This window comes from Melanostigma gelatinosum, assembly GCF_949748355.1.
Source record: "Melanostigma gelatinosum genome assembly, chromosome: 6".
Lineage (NCBI taxonomy): Eukaryota > Metazoa > Chordata > Actinopteri > Perciformes > Zoarcidae > Melanostigma > Melanostigma gelatinosum.
Window position 1 is genome coordinate 16638328 of NC_136639.1, and position 17172 is coordinate 16655499.

The 17172-nt window shown below is 43.1% G+C and overlaps 2 protein-coding genes across 5 annotated transcripts in view; one reads left to right on the forward strand and one right to left on the reverse strand.

Annotated features, from left to right (window-relative positions):
- The window catches only part of emid1 (EMI domain containing 1), a 53490-nt gene extending 39763 nt beyond the window's left edge, over nucleotides 1–13727 (forward strand). The window contains exons 4-16 of one of the 2 annotated variants that reach the window (XM_079271097.1): nucleotides 1019–1108; nucleotides 1214–1275; nucleotides 1375–1507; nucleotides 2399–2443; nucleotides 2535–2642; nucleotides 4947–5054; nucleotides 7676–7762; nucleotides 8093–8145; nucleotides 8257–8319; nucleotides 8406–8450; nucleotides 8710–8754; nucleotides 10923–11007; nucleotides 12451–13727. In XM_079271097.1, the coding sequence (XP_079127223.1) occupies nucleotides 1019–1108; nucleotides 1214–1275; nucleotides 1375–1507; nucleotides 2399–2443; nucleotides 2535–2642; nucleotides 4947–5054; nucleotides 7676–7762; nucleotides 8093–8145; nucleotides 8257–8319; nucleotides 8406–8450; nucleotides 8710–8754; nucleotides 10923–11007; nucleotides 12451–12584 (1058 nt within the window). In that variant the 3' untranslated portion in view covers nucleotides 12585–13727. Of the gene's footprint in view, nucleotides 1–1018; nucleotides 1109–1213; nucleotides 1276–1374; nucleotides 1508–2398; nucleotides 2444–2534; nucleotides 2643–4946; nucleotides 5055–7675; nucleotides 7763–8092; nucleotides 8146–8256; nucleotides 8320–8405; nucleotides 8451–8709; nucleotides 8755–10922; nucleotides 11008–11189; nucleotides 11281–12450 lie in introns of both variants that reach the window. The other variant, XM_079271096.1, reaches the window with a different exon arrangement.
- Nucleotides 13728–13803: 76 nt separating this feature from the next.
- Nucleotides 13804–16231, reverse strand: rhbdd3 (rhomboid domain containing 3). 3 transcript variants are annotated; one of them, XM_079271099.1, is made up of 6 exons: nucleotides 16123–16231; nucleotides 15810–15950; nucleotides 15340–15723; nucleotides 14723–14849; nucleotides 14370–14618; nucleotides 13804–14247 (listed from the first exon to the last, which is right to left on the reverse strand). In XM_079271099.1, the coding sequence occupies exons 2-6, from the start codon at nucleotides 15874–15876 to the stop codon at nucleotides 14079–14081; spliced, it is 996 nt and encodes a 331-aa protein (XP_079127225.1). In that variant the 5' UTR covers nucleotides 15877–15950; nucleotides 16123–16231; the 3' UTR covers nucleotides 13804–14078. The 3 variants fall into 3 exon arrangements, with proteins under 3 accessions (XP_079127225.1, XP_079127226.1, XP_079127224.1); XM_079271100.1 differs by having other exon boundaries at nucleotides 15810–15929; nucleotides 16123–16219; XM_079271098.1 differs by having other exon boundaries at nucleotides 15810–16225.
- Between the last annotated feature and the right edge of the window lie 941 nt (nucleotides 16232–17172).

Consider the following 17172-nt stretch of genomic DNA (forward strand, 5'->3'; position numbering starts at 1 on the left):
TGACCTTTGACTTTCGTGATGATAGAGCAAATGAATCTAATTTACAACGAAAGAGGAAACTAATATTGTATTTCACTAGAAATAACCAGTTTTGAAACATTCCTTTTTCCTACAAAATGACACTCCAATATCATTAAACTGCAATTTCAATTACATTGCGAGGGACATGTTTTCCCTCATCACAAACACCCTCACCAAGGACACCAATTGGAGAGGAGTGAATGGGAAAACCTCCATTGATACTTTATTGATGGATTTATTGTGGACAACACATACAAAAAACGTATATATGTGGTAAATATATTCGATTCAGCCAAAAACAAGGGCAAAAAATAGCTTTTCACATAGATATAGAATATAGAAGAAGATACAGAAGAGAAACAGTGATGCTTTATAGCTTATGTGAATAATTGAACTTTTACAATAGAACAACAAAAGTCTTTATTGCACTTTATACAAATGAATCATCTGAACTTATAGTAATTCCAGCTCTCAAAGAAAAATGATAAGTTAGATGAGCACATTCAATTAAAGTCCAAAACCCAAAGATTTTCAATGACATGAAATAGAGAAAAGCAGCAAAGCCCTGCATTTGAGAAGCTGAAACCAGAGAAACGAAGGTGTTTTTGGTTCAAGAATGATTTGAATAATCGACGAATCCTCTCGGCTCTAATGTCAGCAGTGTGTTGCAAAAAACGTTTTAACTGATTTTCATTTGATTTGGTGGACAGACAGGTATCAGGCCCTCAAACAAATACATAGATCTTAGTGTGAATTAGGAATTGTGATATCCACCATTTGATCGCCGGTATGATGGGTAATGGACTGCACTTATATAGCGCTTTTCAACCTCAATGGACAAAGCGCTTTACAACTTGCAATTGCCAGAGCCGCCACTGTGAATGCAAGTCGAAACCTCCAAATCTGAAGATTATGTTTTCAAAGTCAATAAATCGCTATAAATTCAGATCCGAGCCACAGAGGTGACATCTTTCTGTGTCTTCATCTTCTGTTACAGATGCAAGGAACCAGCTTGCAGCTCAAGAGGCTGTCAGGAAAGCATCCACGCTACGCCGCCCGCCTGCACGCACAGGAGAGACAGTCTCCAGTAAGACCGTGTTACTACTTTGACGATACTACATAATAGCAAAAGCTATGCTACATGTTTGAGTGTCTGATTCCTGGTGGTAAAGAAAACTTTTTTGTTTTTTAGATTGTCTCAACTGCAGTCGAATCACAGCTTTGACCGACAGGCTGAGCTCACTGGAGGCGAAGGTTTGGACATCCTCATCCAGCCACAGTATCTGAATCACTGACATATGATACGTTGATTCAGCATATTGCCCACACTTGTTTCTTGTCATCCGGAACCAGGTCCAGTTATACACTGCCCCGGCATCCATATCACATCGCAACCTTCAGGGTAAAGGACCAACTGCACCAGAGGCCTCATTACTGATGGGGGCTGTGGCCGCTCAGGGAGCTCCTGGTGAGCAGGGACCTGCAGGTAGGTTTATCATGCTGTGATGCAGGAATATGTTTTAAGTTAACAATGAAAATACAGCATATTTCTGTCTAGTAGAGTCCAGGGTTTTGTGTTTTGATAATTGAGTCAGAAATCACTCTCAGCTCTCAGCTTTTCTCAGCGAGCAGCAACTCTTTGTTCTGCCCTCTACCTGCTCACCTCTGCTCAGATCCTATTTCCTCCACCTTCAGAGCACGGAAATCTCTCTCTCCTCTCCTGGAGTCGAGCGCAGCACTGTGAGAGTTCACTAACGTTCACTAACTTTAAAAAGTGATATTAAAATGTGTTTTAACCAGAAGTTATACCCGGTTGTAGCCACTATGTGAAGGCAATTTATGTGATTATAGAACATTTCAAATTACTCCGATCGCAGAATTCTTTAATCCCCGTAGAAATGTCTGCTGTCCACGACCCTCATTCACTCATTCACTACCGTCGATAGAATAGACACTCCGTCGTTTTAGACTTTGTCAAAACCTAGCACCTACATTACCCACAATGCATCTCGACCACCGACAATACGGTCGGAGGTTTGGTGGTGAAATGCTAGTAGTGGCTAATTTAGCTCGAGCTGCGAGCCTTAAGCAGAGATGCGGATCTGGCTACAGAGGTCTGGTGAACTCTACTTTACTCTTCTACCGCCACGCCTTCAGATCTCTCGACTCAAGTGACATCACTTGAGGTAATTTTGTCAGACATCCCCCAGCTCCCTCTGGAGACAGAAAGGACTTTGTACAGGGTTTCTTCCACATTTTTGCTCGATAACAGACAGAATTTAGAGAGTTTCACCCCATCCCTCATTGGATTTTACACAACCTCTTCTCCAGGTGTTTTGTCACAGAGCTACACCTCCCATCTCTGTTTTCATTACAGGTCCTCAGGGTTCAAATGGGAGAGATGGGCTTCCTGGCAGAGAAGGTAACTTCGTTGCTTTCAGCCCATGTAAAACCATTTCAGATGAAAACAAGTTAAGGCTTCGTGATTACTCATGACTGTTTCCTCCTCTTAGGGAAGCTAGGGTCTCGAGGGCTGCCAGGTCCCAATGGGCCTCGGGGGGAGGCTGGGACAAGGGGCCCATACGGAGCCCCTGGATCGAAGGGATCTTCAGGACCTGCAGGTAAGAGAGGACTGAAAGTAGAAATAGAGTTCACGGTTGTGAGGTGAGAGAAACAAATGAACCTTGCCTTAGACGTTGTCGACACAGTTTGTCAACAAGCATGTTGTAGTGATTTGTGTGTGTCATCGAGAGAGACAGATGGCAGGGCAGTTGTATACTTGCCTGTCCATGTAATCTATTGTCTATAGGAGAAGACATTTTGAGGGCTCACTGTTGACAAAAGACCCGTGGAAACAACAGACGAAAAATCAGGACGATCCCCAACATAAGACCGATCCGTGTTGTCCTGCTTCCGATTGTTTGTCTTTCTCTTAAACCACTCAATCAAACCCACAGACCCTCCAGCGGTAAATGTTGGAGCGTCTCAGCGGCCTGCTGGCAATTTGCTGGAATTTGGTCATTTTGTTGGTTGGCTTTTTAAATCACATGTTTCTGAAGAAAGTGCTGTTTCAGTGGGCAGTAAAATCCTTTGTTTTCAGACTACATATAAACTCCACCAAACATGTGCTGCTGCTCACCAACCAGAGTCATACATCTGCTCTATGTACTCACAGCTCACTGGTTATGTAGAAATAATAGTTGACCTGTTGGGGAACAAGTAAATCCACAGGCAGCTGTGACATGAACGATGACTCAGTAAATGGCAGTATAGCTTTGTCACAACGTCTACTCTCGCTATAGGCTGTTGTTTCTCTGCTCTGGATCATGAAGGGAGTGCCTCTCTCCTCTCAGGCTAAAACGCGACCCCTGCTCTGTGCCTGCTGCTTGGTAAAGATGATATTTTGAGCAAAAGTTCAACTTCAAAACCCACTTTCCAAGAAGCGCCATGTGACTTTAATCTGAAATGAAAATGATCTATACATACACAAATCCCAGGTCCTTATGATTTCCATATGCCTGTGGTGTTATTGTTTTTTCTGTCTCCATTACTTCATAAGTGCCCAAAGCCAGAGCTATGTCTTAAGTTGCATCCGAAGCTCTGTTTTCCTTATTGTGCTGATTTTTCTTTTCATTTTAAAGAGACAGATAAACACAGAACTGGAATGTGTCCAATGTCATGGAAAATGTAGACAAATATGTTTTTGGGCCAGAGGTCATTGGAGAGATGGGATAAAAGTGAACTTGTGGTGTTAGGAGACGTGATGTTACACCTTATGATGTATCCTGAGAAGTTACAGTAAAATTGTTTCACAGACTTTGACTTATATATTGATGTACCATCCCCCGGCTGCTCGAGGGAACCATTATTCTGCAGGAACAATTTAAATTGTATCCCCCAATGTCTCACATAGACTCTAAGTGGCCTCTTTGATTGGCCATTTCAACCACTATCCTGCAGATTGTAGCTTACAGTCTCCCTGGTGCAGCCAAAACACAGCCGGTAATGCTGCAGTGTTTACCAAGACTAAGTGAAAACGGCCCACAGAAGTGTCAAATCAGAGCTGTAATAACATTACCTTGCAAAGCAGTAATTAGTGGGCTGTCATTGTCAGTTACATCAGTACATAAACAGAGAGGTGATGAGTCTGGGTCCGTCGGAGGGCAGGAGGTGGTGTTTAGGGTGCAGCATTACTTCAGGCGAGTCCAAACAATGAGGTCAGGTGTATTTGTGGTGGTGCTGTCTTTCCACCTTCAAAAAATGTCTTGGGGAGGAGGAGGGACACTTCTGGACCAGCCCATGCGGACCAGCTACAGGTTTTTACACACACACACACACACACACACACACACTCACACACACACACACACACACACACACACACACACACACACACACACACACACACACATGTCCAAAAGCTAGTAGTGTGTATGCAGGGAGCATTTCATTTTCTATGAACCAGTGCCAGCAACACTTTTCAGAGTTTGATGGTGTTTATTTGAGTTTCCCCATGTCCCTAAATCAGTTCCCAGCACCGGACCATTAAAGACCCTCCTCCTCTTTTTAATGACAGAGGAACAAAGTCGGCCAGTTCATACACCTCTCCTCTGTCCAGCTGCTCAGTTTACTTCACATGTGCACATACATACTTAATGTATAGTGGCACACACACACACACACATATCCTGCCAGCCACTATTATGTTGTATCATTCAGCACTTTATCTAATCTATTTCCTCTCTGGTTTTTGTCATAGATTATCCTCCTATCATCACATCACCCACAGTCATTTATCATTACCAGTGTGCCGTTGTGCGGTGCCTCTCCAGAGGAGATTTATATGATCATATTATGCTATGACATACCTCTAAAATGCAGTATGTCTGTCACCACAGTGATGTTGCTGTTATGTCTCCTCTCAGGCCCCCGTGGTCCACCAGGACACCTAGGAGAGAGGGGTCTACCAGGCCTGCCTGGCCCTCCGGGGCCTCCAGCTCCGGCCAGTGCCCGCATCCCAGAACCAGACCACAGTAAGACCCTGGACAACTAACAGACTTCATACAGTCACCATGACACAAATTCCACACCAAAACAGTATTGTAACATGCATTTACTAACAACATGAGTCTTAAAAGAGTACTTTACCAATTTCGGTAAAAAAGTTTTTTAAAAATGGATGCAGCAGAACCAAAGATTTAGACTTTTTTTCCTCATACATTCTTCTTCTGGTCAAAACTTGGTGCCTACATTACCAACAAGGCAACTCGACCACCAACAATTTGGTCGGAAGGTTTGTGTGCTTTAAGGTGGTAGCGGCTAATGGTACACTAACTGCTTTCTACCTCCACACACACGTCTTTTATTTTCAAACTTGTAGTCTTCAGGCTCTGCTGACACTGACTCATTGGACATCCCAAATATACAGTAGTACTCCCCAAGACCTGTAAACATACTTTAATATGTAAAACCATCTCTTTTATCGCTGTATATTTCATTTCAATGTAACAAAATCAGTTTGCCATGAACCAGCCTGACGTCAAACGCGTGTCCCGCTTCCGGTTTGCCGGACATCCGCCGCTGTGCAGACTATCTCTGGGGCTCCCCTCGTCCTGCACAGGTGATTCACCTGCGGAGCTGTCGCTGCCGGTAGCTACGCTACATGCCCTCCTCCCCCCTTCTGGAGCCAACGCACATTGCCTGATCGGGGACTTTTGGTTGACTGATCGGGGACTTTTGGTTGGGTTCAAACTGTTGATATTCGTGTGTCTTTAGCCGGCTCACGGACGTGTTCTCTCCTGCTGCATAAAAGCTTTCAGAAGTTTTCGGACTACTGATAAACAAAGGCAACAAAGAGAATGAGAAACAGACAGGATGGTGGTAATCCGCTCACCGCTTCTCGCTCCTTATTGTCCACCAGCCAAGTAGAAGAGAATCAAAGAGTATTAAATGAAGGCAGAGGCAGTCTGAGATGGACATGCTGTGATGAGAACCTGTCAATCACTGATGTCACTCAACAACTTCCAGATGTAGGCAACTCAGTCAGCTGAAGGGAAGTGTGAGAGACAGCTGGGGGGCCCACTCCGGCTCTTTCAAGGTCAAGGCATCTGCGTTTTTTAATGTGGATCCAGCGGTAAAACAAAGAATGCGGCGCACATATTTGTAAGCTCTGGGTTCCTGCGTGGAGAAAGCTGTGGGTACGTCGAGGTTGGCATGATGATTTCCGAGACTGCGAGCCATTTCTTTCACATCAAAGTAACAGCAGGGGCCGTGTTGAGCTTCCTTTGGAAAACACTGGCTTATTTGGCTTTTATGTCTGCATCAGGAGGTTGGAATTCCCTTCTGCTGAACAGGAGAGAGCTCCTATCCAGCAGCCAGGACGTAGTAGTGAGGAGGAGCATTGTTGTTTCAACATCGCTCACACGTTATTTATGTCACGCTAAGCCACAGATGCCAGTGTGTGCTTTAAAGTAAATTAAGGGAGAGTCGAAATAGACAGAGAGAGCGGCCCTGTTTTGGATGTCACCTCTCGTCGAGATCTGTTAGCGATGTGCAACGTTCCGGCAGCTGGAGGATGTTTCTGGCTGTCGGCTCTCCTCCTCCTCCTCCTCCTCTCTGTGTCTCCTGTCTCATGCTGTGATTGGATCTGTCTTTCCATATAAAATGACCCAATAGCCGCACACTTCCTCTATCGCTCACATGTTCACCACCCTCTTCCTCTTGTAGACTCAGTTAGATGAAGACGTCCAGTCAGTGCTGTTACACAGTGGATATGGAAAGTTTTTTTAATGAATGGGAAACACAGATCTACTACTGACAGGGCTTTCTAACACATTTTAGTGTAGTTTACCAAGCTCTTGAAGTCATTAGGTGAGGGTTTCGTATTTGTTGAAAGATGCTGCCCTCTGGAGGTTACTTTAATGTAATGACGATCGTCTTCATTTCCCCGAGTCGGGCTTCTCAGGCAGCGTCAACTCAGTTGGATTGCTTTGTGCACAGCATTTACTGCAGGAATGCTGCGACTTCCCAGGTGCTAGTGACAGCAGGACTCAAGGCCCTTTCAGCCCAAAAGCAACAAAGGCACTACTGCACTTTGAAAACGCATTATTTACAAAGGCTTGTGCAGCGTTGAGAAAAGCGTGGGCGCAGCAAGCTGTGAGCTCAAAACCATACAGCAACAAAAAAACAAAAGTAAAACATCACACACTGGAAAGGCTTGGATCAATATTCTTCACAAGTTCATATCTGTTAAATCACAAATGCAACTGTGGGAACAAGACATTTCGCCACAGGCTTCTTCAGATTCACTTTCTCTCAGGCTACATACAAATCATGCCTCATTCACTAAAACCACGGACTTCAACCTAAAGATCACCATCTATCAATGTATTCAACCATTTGATTGGTGAATCTTGTTGGAGGTACAGCGTCGCATGAATCACTGCATACCCACAACACAAAGAGAGTACCATTACATGTTCATGTCATGGCAGTGTATTTTGATCATTGAATACAATGATTGAAACCCAGAGACAGGTTTGAGTCCCAATGATTCCCTTAAAGGCAAAATAAAAAGAACATAATTGATGAAATAATACATGTAATGAAAAATAAGTAGCTGCCATTAAATACACACAATCTGTTTCAACTCCAGGTCGTGGAAAAGACTTCTTCAGCAACACTTTCCATGACTCACCAGGGTTGCCTGTTCCAGGACCTGAGGGCCCCCCCGGGCCTGTCGGTGAGTGTTTATCACTTTCTATGTTCTGTTTATCTTTGTACTGCACAGAGTATGTTTGGGAATATCTCAAATGCTTTTACATACAAAAACACGGCCTCCAGCTTCAGTTTCTGTGAGTTTATATGTTTATCCTTAACCAGGTGACCAAACACAAAACATCCCTCAAAGTTGAGTCCACACACTGAAAGTTGCTTTTTTAAACTTAATTAGGTCACAAACACCTACACGTGCTGTACATAACACAACAACACAATGTGCAAAACACAATTAAAACCCAGCACCACCTCCACCATGAGGGTGCTAACATGAGTCTTTCTATCTGTTACGCAGGTCCATCAGGTCCCAGAGGCCCATCAGGACCTCCAGGTCCATCAGGACAGAATGTAAGCTCACTCACAGCATTGTGGTGCACTTACTGAGCTTAGCACTGTCAGATGTGTTGCAGTACAAATTCATCGTTGTCATTTTGAATTTCCTTTCCCGTCTCAATACAGGGGAAGTCTGGAGCCCCTGGAACGCAGGGCCCTGTGGGTCCAAAGGGAGAACGTGGGGAGAGAGTGAGTACACCCACAACCTGATGATATTCAGTAGGTTTTCCTCATTTACTCTACATCCTTTAAACAACATGCCTTTGGTTTTGCAGGGTCCTTTAGGTTACCAAGGAGAGAGGGGCTTCAGAGGCGAGTCGGTAAGCGTCCTCCACCATGCTGCCTTGATGGTTATGGCCTGAGTAAACGAGCGTACGGGGGGGAAACATCAACACATGTCATAGCTGGTTATATTACTGTAAACTACGCCAACCAGCAGCGCTACAGATCACACTGACCTGCGACCCAACACAGTCTCGGATAGAGAAGGAGCTCATTCTGTCGAAGTGAACTGCTGCACCGATTTCATTTATGTTTTAAAGTCATATTTTATATTCTGTTGTGAATATTTCTTTGCAGGGAACACCGGGTACCAATGGGGAGCCAGGAGAGAAGGGCTTGCCGGTAAGAAAGTAGTTGGTGGTAGTTCACATGGTGACACGGGGCCTGGACAGGAGAGTTTTGCTTTAAGTTAAAAGATTTAACAAAAAGTTTTAAAGATTCCTTTGTTGAGCATTCAATATTTCCTCTGTGTCTGTCTAACCCTCATTTTTCTTTTACCTCTTTCTCATTTTACAAGAGCAATCTAAATGTAAGATATCTTTAAGTTATGTCATCGCGTGTTCACTTTGCAATGCAATGAATCTATTCTGTGACCTGAAGCTCAAGTCTAACCATGACCCACATCTCAGGTTATGGTTCTGATCTTTTTACAGTCTGTGATTGGCCACAAAGTGGTGTTTGTCTCTTTTTCTCTCAAGTCCATACTTTCCTCCCTGTCGATGGTCAGAACGTGTCTGTTTTACATTGTTGTTTCTGTTTGAGTAGATGTGATTTTAGCTGTTGCTCAGTCTGATTTTGTGTGTGGAATCTTCTGGTGTTAATGTGTTTTTGTCTGTGTTGGTCCTCGGGGTGTGCTCTGGACTGCTGTCCCCTGTCACGACACTGTCCTCTTGACCCTAAAGCTGTCTGAACCCCTCTGCAAGCTACTGTCCCCATGGCTACCTTTCACAGTCACCTTTTCAGCATCTGACTTTGGCATATACATAAAAACAAAATACAAAATACAGGAAACAATATCAATCTTGTAACCACACCGCACACCAGCTCTGACTGAGTGAATTCATGTAGAATATAGTAAAACAAATCCCTCTAGAAGCAAATTTTGGATCATTTTCATTTGAATTCAACTGTATTTGTTTGATTTTTACAGACTTCAAAATGTTTCAATGAACCACAAAGCAAATGTGTGAAATGTATATGCCAAATCACTCCATATATGTGTCGGTGATGGGTCCTGTTGGGTTTAGAGGTGTTGTGCTCTGATGTGAGTGGAGTGGATACAGCTACCCTATTTCACCCCACAATGCAACCTTGCATGATTTCACCTCCAAGTACCACATCAACTTTCTTTCCTGGATGTGAAAATGAACTACAGAATGCATCTAATGAGTGAAATAACACTGGGCGGTTAAAAAAGAAATAAGGCAAAGTATCTCTAAATTCAGCATTTTATTTGGGGATTCATTCTCTGACAGCAGAGAGTCTACAGCGAGTCTATGCTCTCATGTTCAAAAGCATGCTTTCATGTTCAAAATGACAATGTTAAATTGCTGATGTTACGCAAATATGTTTATCGTGTCTGACAGCTTAGTTCAGCATCTGCTGCACTACACGCAAAGTACAGCTGTGGTTGATGTCATTAGTTTTAACCTGATGGTAGTGCCAAATCAGAAAGGCAGAGTATGTCAATGCTATTCATCCTGAGGCCGCCGTGAATGTCTTGTCAACATTTTAGCCTGAAGCAAAGTGATGGATCGAACCAATTAACTAAGCCACGCTGCCAACATTAAAATAACATGTAATCAGTTATCGTAGGACTCAGAAACTTTGCCTTTTTTCTCCAAACATACAGTGCGTCGTTGGTTTGTCTTACTAATGAAAGCATTTCACTCACCTGTGCACCAAAAGCTTCGGCTGTTCTCCGCATGCCTTGATGCTTTCAGCTGTCTCTGCCTGCTTTACTTCTCTTGTTCAACTCCTTTGTGCTATTTCTCAAGGTACAACTCATGAAGCCATTGCCTCATCCTTTCTCAAATGACAAAATAAATTAGATTTCACTGTAAATCTATCCTGGCTTCATTTTGTCAGGCGACATCGGATAACTTTTTGTGACCACAGCGTAAAGAATGAAAGCTGTGGTGCTGAAAAAGAATCGTCTGGCTTAAGTGCTACTCAACAAAAAAAAAAGAATGCAGATGGCATGATCAAATCTAAATCCTGGGATAATGTAATCCAGCTGTGTTATGTCACCAACATGAGGCTGGTTTGTAACGTGCATGCCGATGTTGCCCAGCCCAGCATGGCAGAGACTCATGTAGCAGCATGGCCAGAGAATGAGGGAGACACAGAGAAGTACGGGGAACAGATGCGTCTGAGAGTGCTGGGCAGATATGTGGACTGTTTTAACCTTCTAACTGCTGAATTGTATTGAGAGACAAAATGACTTGCATCTTGGCGAGCAGTTCTTTTGCTTGTGCTCTTTACCTTGACGGCTGTATCTATCTTCACAGGGGGACGGCATACATCAGATCAGAGAGGCGCTGAAGATCTTAGCCGAGAGGGTTTTAATCCTTGAGACTATGATCGGTATTCATGGTGAGTAGGAGGCCTGAGGCAGGGTCAGCTTTAGGCAGGGGTCAAAGGTGGTGGGGGCAAAAAAAACTGCCACTGTACCTCACTGCTGGGACAGGGAGTGGGAACAGTCGCGAGCAGCCCCAGGACTCAGGCTGGTGTTTCCACCCCCTCACACAGTCCCCCCTGTCACTGCTCTCTGTTAGGACATTAGCTTGCAGATGTTCCACGACTTGCAGGCAGACCTTGAGCTTCTGGCTCGCAGGGTGACGCTGCTGGAGGCTATCATCTGGCCAGGTAACGCTGAGACATCCTCACCCACAGCTCTGCCAGCCCTCACTGACCATTTTGACAAGATCTAGAAGGTCTTGATCGAGTGTTAGAGGCATGAAATGTACCTGAGCTGCTGAATGTTGATCTAGTCACTGAAAAGCAGATGTATTCTTGTGTGTGAATTGTTTTGGTTGTAGCACAGATGTTTTAAAGGCCCTGAAAACCTATTTACACAATCACGTGAGTTATTCCACGAGACATTTGCTGTTGTGAATTTCTCTTTGCTCTTCTCGCTGGTTGATGTCACAACCTTCCGAGCACCAATAAGGATTTTACAACATTTGAATCAAAATCAAATGAAGGTTTACTTATTTGGTCGCTGATGTCGCACCAGCACCGTCATGTGATCTAACCACACCCACACAGTCCTGCTGAAGCAGATTAGCGGAGTAGTAAACTCCTAATAAAGTCAACTTATGAAGTAGATAATACCTAAGATTGTTTTTAATGTTTATTGTTGTTATTTCGTCATGAATTTTATTAAGAATAATATATATTTGAATATATTCACTAATATTTGAAGTCAAGTTTTCAGGGGCTTTAATCGTTTGTATAATCGGGCTTCCTAGGTTAATGTGTATCGATGGATGTAAACACTAGCCAGTAGTGCTGCAATGATAAGTCAATTGAAAAATTTGTCAAATGACAGAAAAATCTGCCGCAATTTTGATAATCACTGAATTGTTAAGTCATTTATCTGGAAAAAATACCCCAAAAATTGCTGATTTTGGCTTCTGAATTGTGAGGATTTGCTGCTTCGTGTCCTTGGAATTTAATATATTTTGGTGTTTCACTGTTGCTGGTTGTCAACATTTTATAGACGAAACAACTAATCTATAAGAAAACATGAACAGACAAATTGATAACAGTCGTTGCAGCCCTAATAGCCAGACGCACCTCCTTTACAGAACAATCAAGCAAAGAAGGATTGAATAAATCCCTTGAACACTCGCTAGTTAATTCATCATTTTGATATAAAAACTGGGCAACTGGTGTCCAATAAGAGCCCACTCATGACACCTCCAGGTTAACGGCTACGTCAGAGTAGACTTGGATTAGGACTACAGAGTGCACATGTCCTCACACACTGATGGACAGGGAGGCCCCGTTCCAACTGCTGTCTTTCTTCAACAGAGCCTGATCTAGGGTCTGGGGACGGACCGTTTGACACAGCCTCCCCTAGTTTCTACAGAGATAAGCGAGCAGGTGCGCTTCCATATCGACTTGCTTCTCCTCTGTCCACCAACACCAAGGTTCGAGGGAAGTAGCCCCCTCCCGCTCACCCTGAGGATCACAGGCTGGGTTGACTCCCCCTCCTCTAGGTCTCATCGACCGTCATCAGATTTAGACCGTATCTGATACTCTCTCTGGGCTTTACCGTCAGATTTAGGATGGGGGACACCTCAGGGAAACTCCACTGATACTCCAAAATGCCCTCCTCCATCGGGACCCTGATAACTAGTTTGACCCCCACCCATCACCATGACCAAACACTTATCTTCACATAACACACCCAACAGCTTTGTGCGTCTCGTTTCTTTGGCTACAGAAGTCGGGCCTCAGAGTGAGAAGATGTTTAATGTTTGAAAAAAGGAAAATCTGAATCTTCTGTGGTGCTCCTCGAGCTACAAACAGTTCCGGATAATAAGGGTCATTTACAGTAATCAATGAAAGGAGAAATCAGATGTGAGAAAACTGACTGGATTTGCGTTTTTATTGCTTTCACAATGTAACTGCAATCTGAAGAGATTCCACTATTTAAGCATATTGAGCATGTACAGTTCGCAGGACACAAGTACACAAACAAACCTATTCTTCTATAGTATTCATTTTGTTTTAATCATATTCTTTAACTCAATGTTATGTAGTGCACTAAAAGATGAAGGCATCTCTACTCAAGCTAAGATGTGTGTTGCTAACAGTGATTTGTAGTTGTCTGGTATGAGTGCCCCCCCCCCCCCCTTAAAGTACACACTGATAAAGTGATTTAAAATATAATAGTATGTTTACATTTAGTGTGTGCACTAAAAGCACACATTTGGGTTTGGTGACATAACAGATTATTATGTCATATATTATGTTATGTCATCATTTTAAACATCTCTGGAATTGGCTGTCCATTTTAAGATCTTTGACGCAGAGGAAATAGCAAAACTGTTAATGGAACTTGAACATATTTTTACCACTGTTGACGGTTTAAACTGTCCTGATGAAGACTTGATTGTTTTTTTCATCTTATATCAAACTCATTGTGAAACTATTTAAAATGATCATTGTATCTTATTTCGTATGCTGTTGTGTAACCATTTTATATTTCATTCAACATGTTTTTTCTTATGTGTTATTGTGTTGAGATGATCCTGTCTAGCTGATTGATGTAATAAAATAATGCACATTGTTTTGTTTTTCTACATGTCACCTCTCTTTATTTGTGTTAACACAACAGCATTCATTAAACATCATTACAGAATAAATAAACGGCATCCTTTCGCTCAAATGTACATTTTATGTGCAGATACAGAAAGTGTCTCCGAAGCGGTTACGTTTGCTTCTGCACTTGATTTGAATCACAGTTGTGGTGAAAGAACAACTCAGTCTCCCCCCCCCCCCCCCCCCCATACATTCTGATAATTAATTTAGCTCTAAAAGTAGCCCACAGGGGAAATCTAATAGTATTAAAGCTCAGCAAAACCCAAGCATAACGTGAGTCCAGTTCACTGCACAAGAGCAAACACTGTCAGTCCACAGGAGTGCGATGTGGTCTAGGTGCTGTGCAGCAGCAGAGGGCTCCTCCCTTTAGATACCATCACAGCCTGTTCTCCAACGCTGTCATCGATGAGCAAAGAAATGGCGCCATCTAGCTGTTTTGAGGCCGCTAACGCCACTACAGCTTTCTCTGTGGGGAAGCCCATCTTCTCCAGCTGCTGGAGTCTGAGAGGAAGCAATGGTCTTTTAGTGAATAATTACTTGAAATCACATCAATAAAACTGTACTTGGGAATAATGTAAGGAGAAGCAACATGCTATGTATGAAGATATTACATTATTACTAACCGCAGAGAGGAAACTGATGATTTGGGCACCTCCACTTTTGAATCAGGGTTGTCAGGAGCATCCTGTAATGAGGCCAGTATTCCTGCTCTTAGCATCTGTTCCTCCAGTACCTCGGCCTCAGACAGCGCCGCAGACTCTGTCATTATCCAGGCAGGCACTGGACCCACCCATGGGTGGTGGTTCGATTGATCCCTCATGGGTGGAGCAACTGCCTGATCTGCAGGCATCATCTGAGAAAGAGACCTAGATCTGTGGCAACAGATTAAGTTAAAAAGATGTAAATCTGCCTCTGCACGCAGGTGGTGAGTGTGAATATTCAGTGAGACTTTTGACGTGGACAAGATGAATCAGACCTCTGTGAGGTAATGCAGATGGGCAATCTCAACCTGGCTGAAGAGCGAACATACGCCCAATCAGGAATGAAGTCCAAGACCCTGGTCTCCTCCAGCTCCTGTAACATCCCAATGAAGGACTGGTGATCTGAGAGGTACATTAAGTGTTATAAAGACATGATGCTTCAGCATAGATTTGGTGGGGGAAGGAACGGCACATTTCGACTCAAACTCTCAGCAATAAATCTAAGACCTATACTATGGGTCCTAGACTATTACATTTTAATGACAAAGGCTGAAATAAAACACAAAAGGTTTCCATGAATAAAAAGTATTAGGAAAGCTATGGTTAAATACAGTAAAACATATCTTTTAAAATATGCATTAAAATGTTACCAAACTGGTGTTCTCCATCACTTTGGCTGGGCATTACATGTCAATTTCTATCTAATAACAAGAATGAAAAAGCCTAAAAGTTCAACAAAACTAACAGGAAAGGGAGACAGATGTCAATAAAGTGCAGTCTGTGCACATTCAATCCTCAGTAGAGGTCTAGTCAAGCTTTAACAACTATAATATGTTTGTTGGGAGAATATATTTTCGTAGAATTAAATGACTGTGTGAAAAGGAAAGGATACAGTTGTGTCCGATGAATATTGTGCAGAAGTGAAGCAGGGCTGGTGTCCCGGGCAGCAGCAGCAGACCAATCAGCAGAAGAAGCCAGGGGAGAAACCAGACCGGCAGACACCTCAGCAGCCTCCTCTGTGCCATCTGACGACAATGCGCTGCAAACAGAGCCAGCTGGATGGCAGAGTAACCACAGATCCGACTCGCCTCACCACCACCGACAAACATAACCAGGGTGTAAAGAAGAGGCAGTAAGGTCGTTGTGAGGATGGAGAGGGAGAGAAAGGCGACTGTTCCCCAGCGACGCTCCTCACACGGTCCAACCAACAGCAGGAAGGCAACACTGACCAGCAGAGAGGGCAGCTCATCATGACTGAAGGCATACAGGAACACATCTGAGGGGGGAGTTAAGAGAGAAAACTGCGTTACATGCTGTGATTTGAACACTGAAATATGAGAGTTATGATAAGCACACAGTTACCTCTGAGCCTGGGGAAGTCTCCACCTGGACCGACGGTGAGACTTGCCTGGATGCCCCCAGCATACATCACAAGCGTGAGTGTCGTCAATAAAGATGTTCCCAGACAGAATCCAGGGCGGTCTGATCCAAACCAAAACCATACTGACAATACATGAGGAAGCATTATTTAGGATAATCTGTAGTTGCTACACTCACTTGTACTTCAGTGGCATAATTCTGGTAAACAAGCTACAACTGTAGCTACTGGCTGTAAAATCCTTCATAATTTAACTTGTTAAAACATCTCTTCTACTGTATGTAGGTTACAACAAACCTGTGAGGTTAACATAACTATGTCCTCAATACGTGAGTAATAAATGTCCTTAAATAAGAAAATAAAATGTTGAGGGCTAAGCGAACGTCTACTTCCGCACTCCGTCACGTGTTCTTCTTCTTCTTCTTCTTTGTTTTTAGTGACAGGTACCCGGAAAACTAGAGTTGGGCGCGTTGCTGCCACTTCTTGGACACAGCCAAATGCACACTGCAAATGCTTGCCTTGTAAATCACACAAGAAGTGGTGAAACGATAATAAATTGCCAACAGTTTTGATAATCGATTCAGCTTGTATGTCCTTCATCAAAAAATATCTGGATCCTATGGAAGCCCGTTTCCGCCACTGTGAGGAAAAAATAAAGGTCCTGTTATCTCGAAATTTCGAATTACTAAGTCGAAATTTCGAGATAGTAAATCGAAATTATGAGATAGTAAGTCGAAATTTCGACTTTCGATGAAGTTACGGTGCTTTTATTCTGAAATTGTATTTGACGTTGCGAACTGTTTCCGCTTCCGGTTGCGGTCAGATCGTCATTGACGATGTAAATCATAGACTCTGAACTCTGAACCTATGTTGCGTAACTGTTCCGTTTGTAGTTGTAATTAATGTTCTTAAGAGCATGCCCTGCACTGTCCATGGTGCTGATAGACCCCTAACTATGAGATAATACGCATAAAACGCAAATGATTGTCTAATAAATTGTAATAATCTCCCAAATTATTTCCGCAACCGGAAACAGTTCGCAACGTCAAATACAATTTCAGAATAAAAGCACCGTAACTTCATCGAAAGTCGAAATTTCGACTTACTATCTCATAATTTCGATTTACTATCTCGAAATTTCGACTTAGTAATTCGAAATTTCGAGATAACAGGACCTTTATTTTTTCCTCACAGTGGCGGATGAGATACTGTCTCGAAATTTCGACTTACTATCTCATAATTTCGACTTACTATCTACTAACAGGACCTTTATTTTGTTCCTCACAGTGGCGGAAACGGGCTTCCATAACAAACTGAGAAGTTTGAAGGTGAAATAACTTTATAATC

Excerpts from the sequence above, each read along its gene's own strand:
- rhbdd3 (XM_079271098.1), bottom strand. The coding sequence starts at position 15,972 with ATGCTTCCTCATGTATTGTCAGTATGGTTTTGGTTTGGATCAGACCGC. Across the intron at positions 15,724-15,809 it reads AGACTTCCCCAGGCTCAGAG|ATGTGTTCCTGTATGCCTTC; the intron begins GTAACTGTGTGC and ends CTCCCCCCTCAG. Across the intron at positions 14,248-14,369 it reads TCATCAGTTTCCTCTCTGCG|ACTCCAGCAGCTGGAGAAGA; the intron begins GTTAGTAATAAT and ends GCTTCCTCTCAG.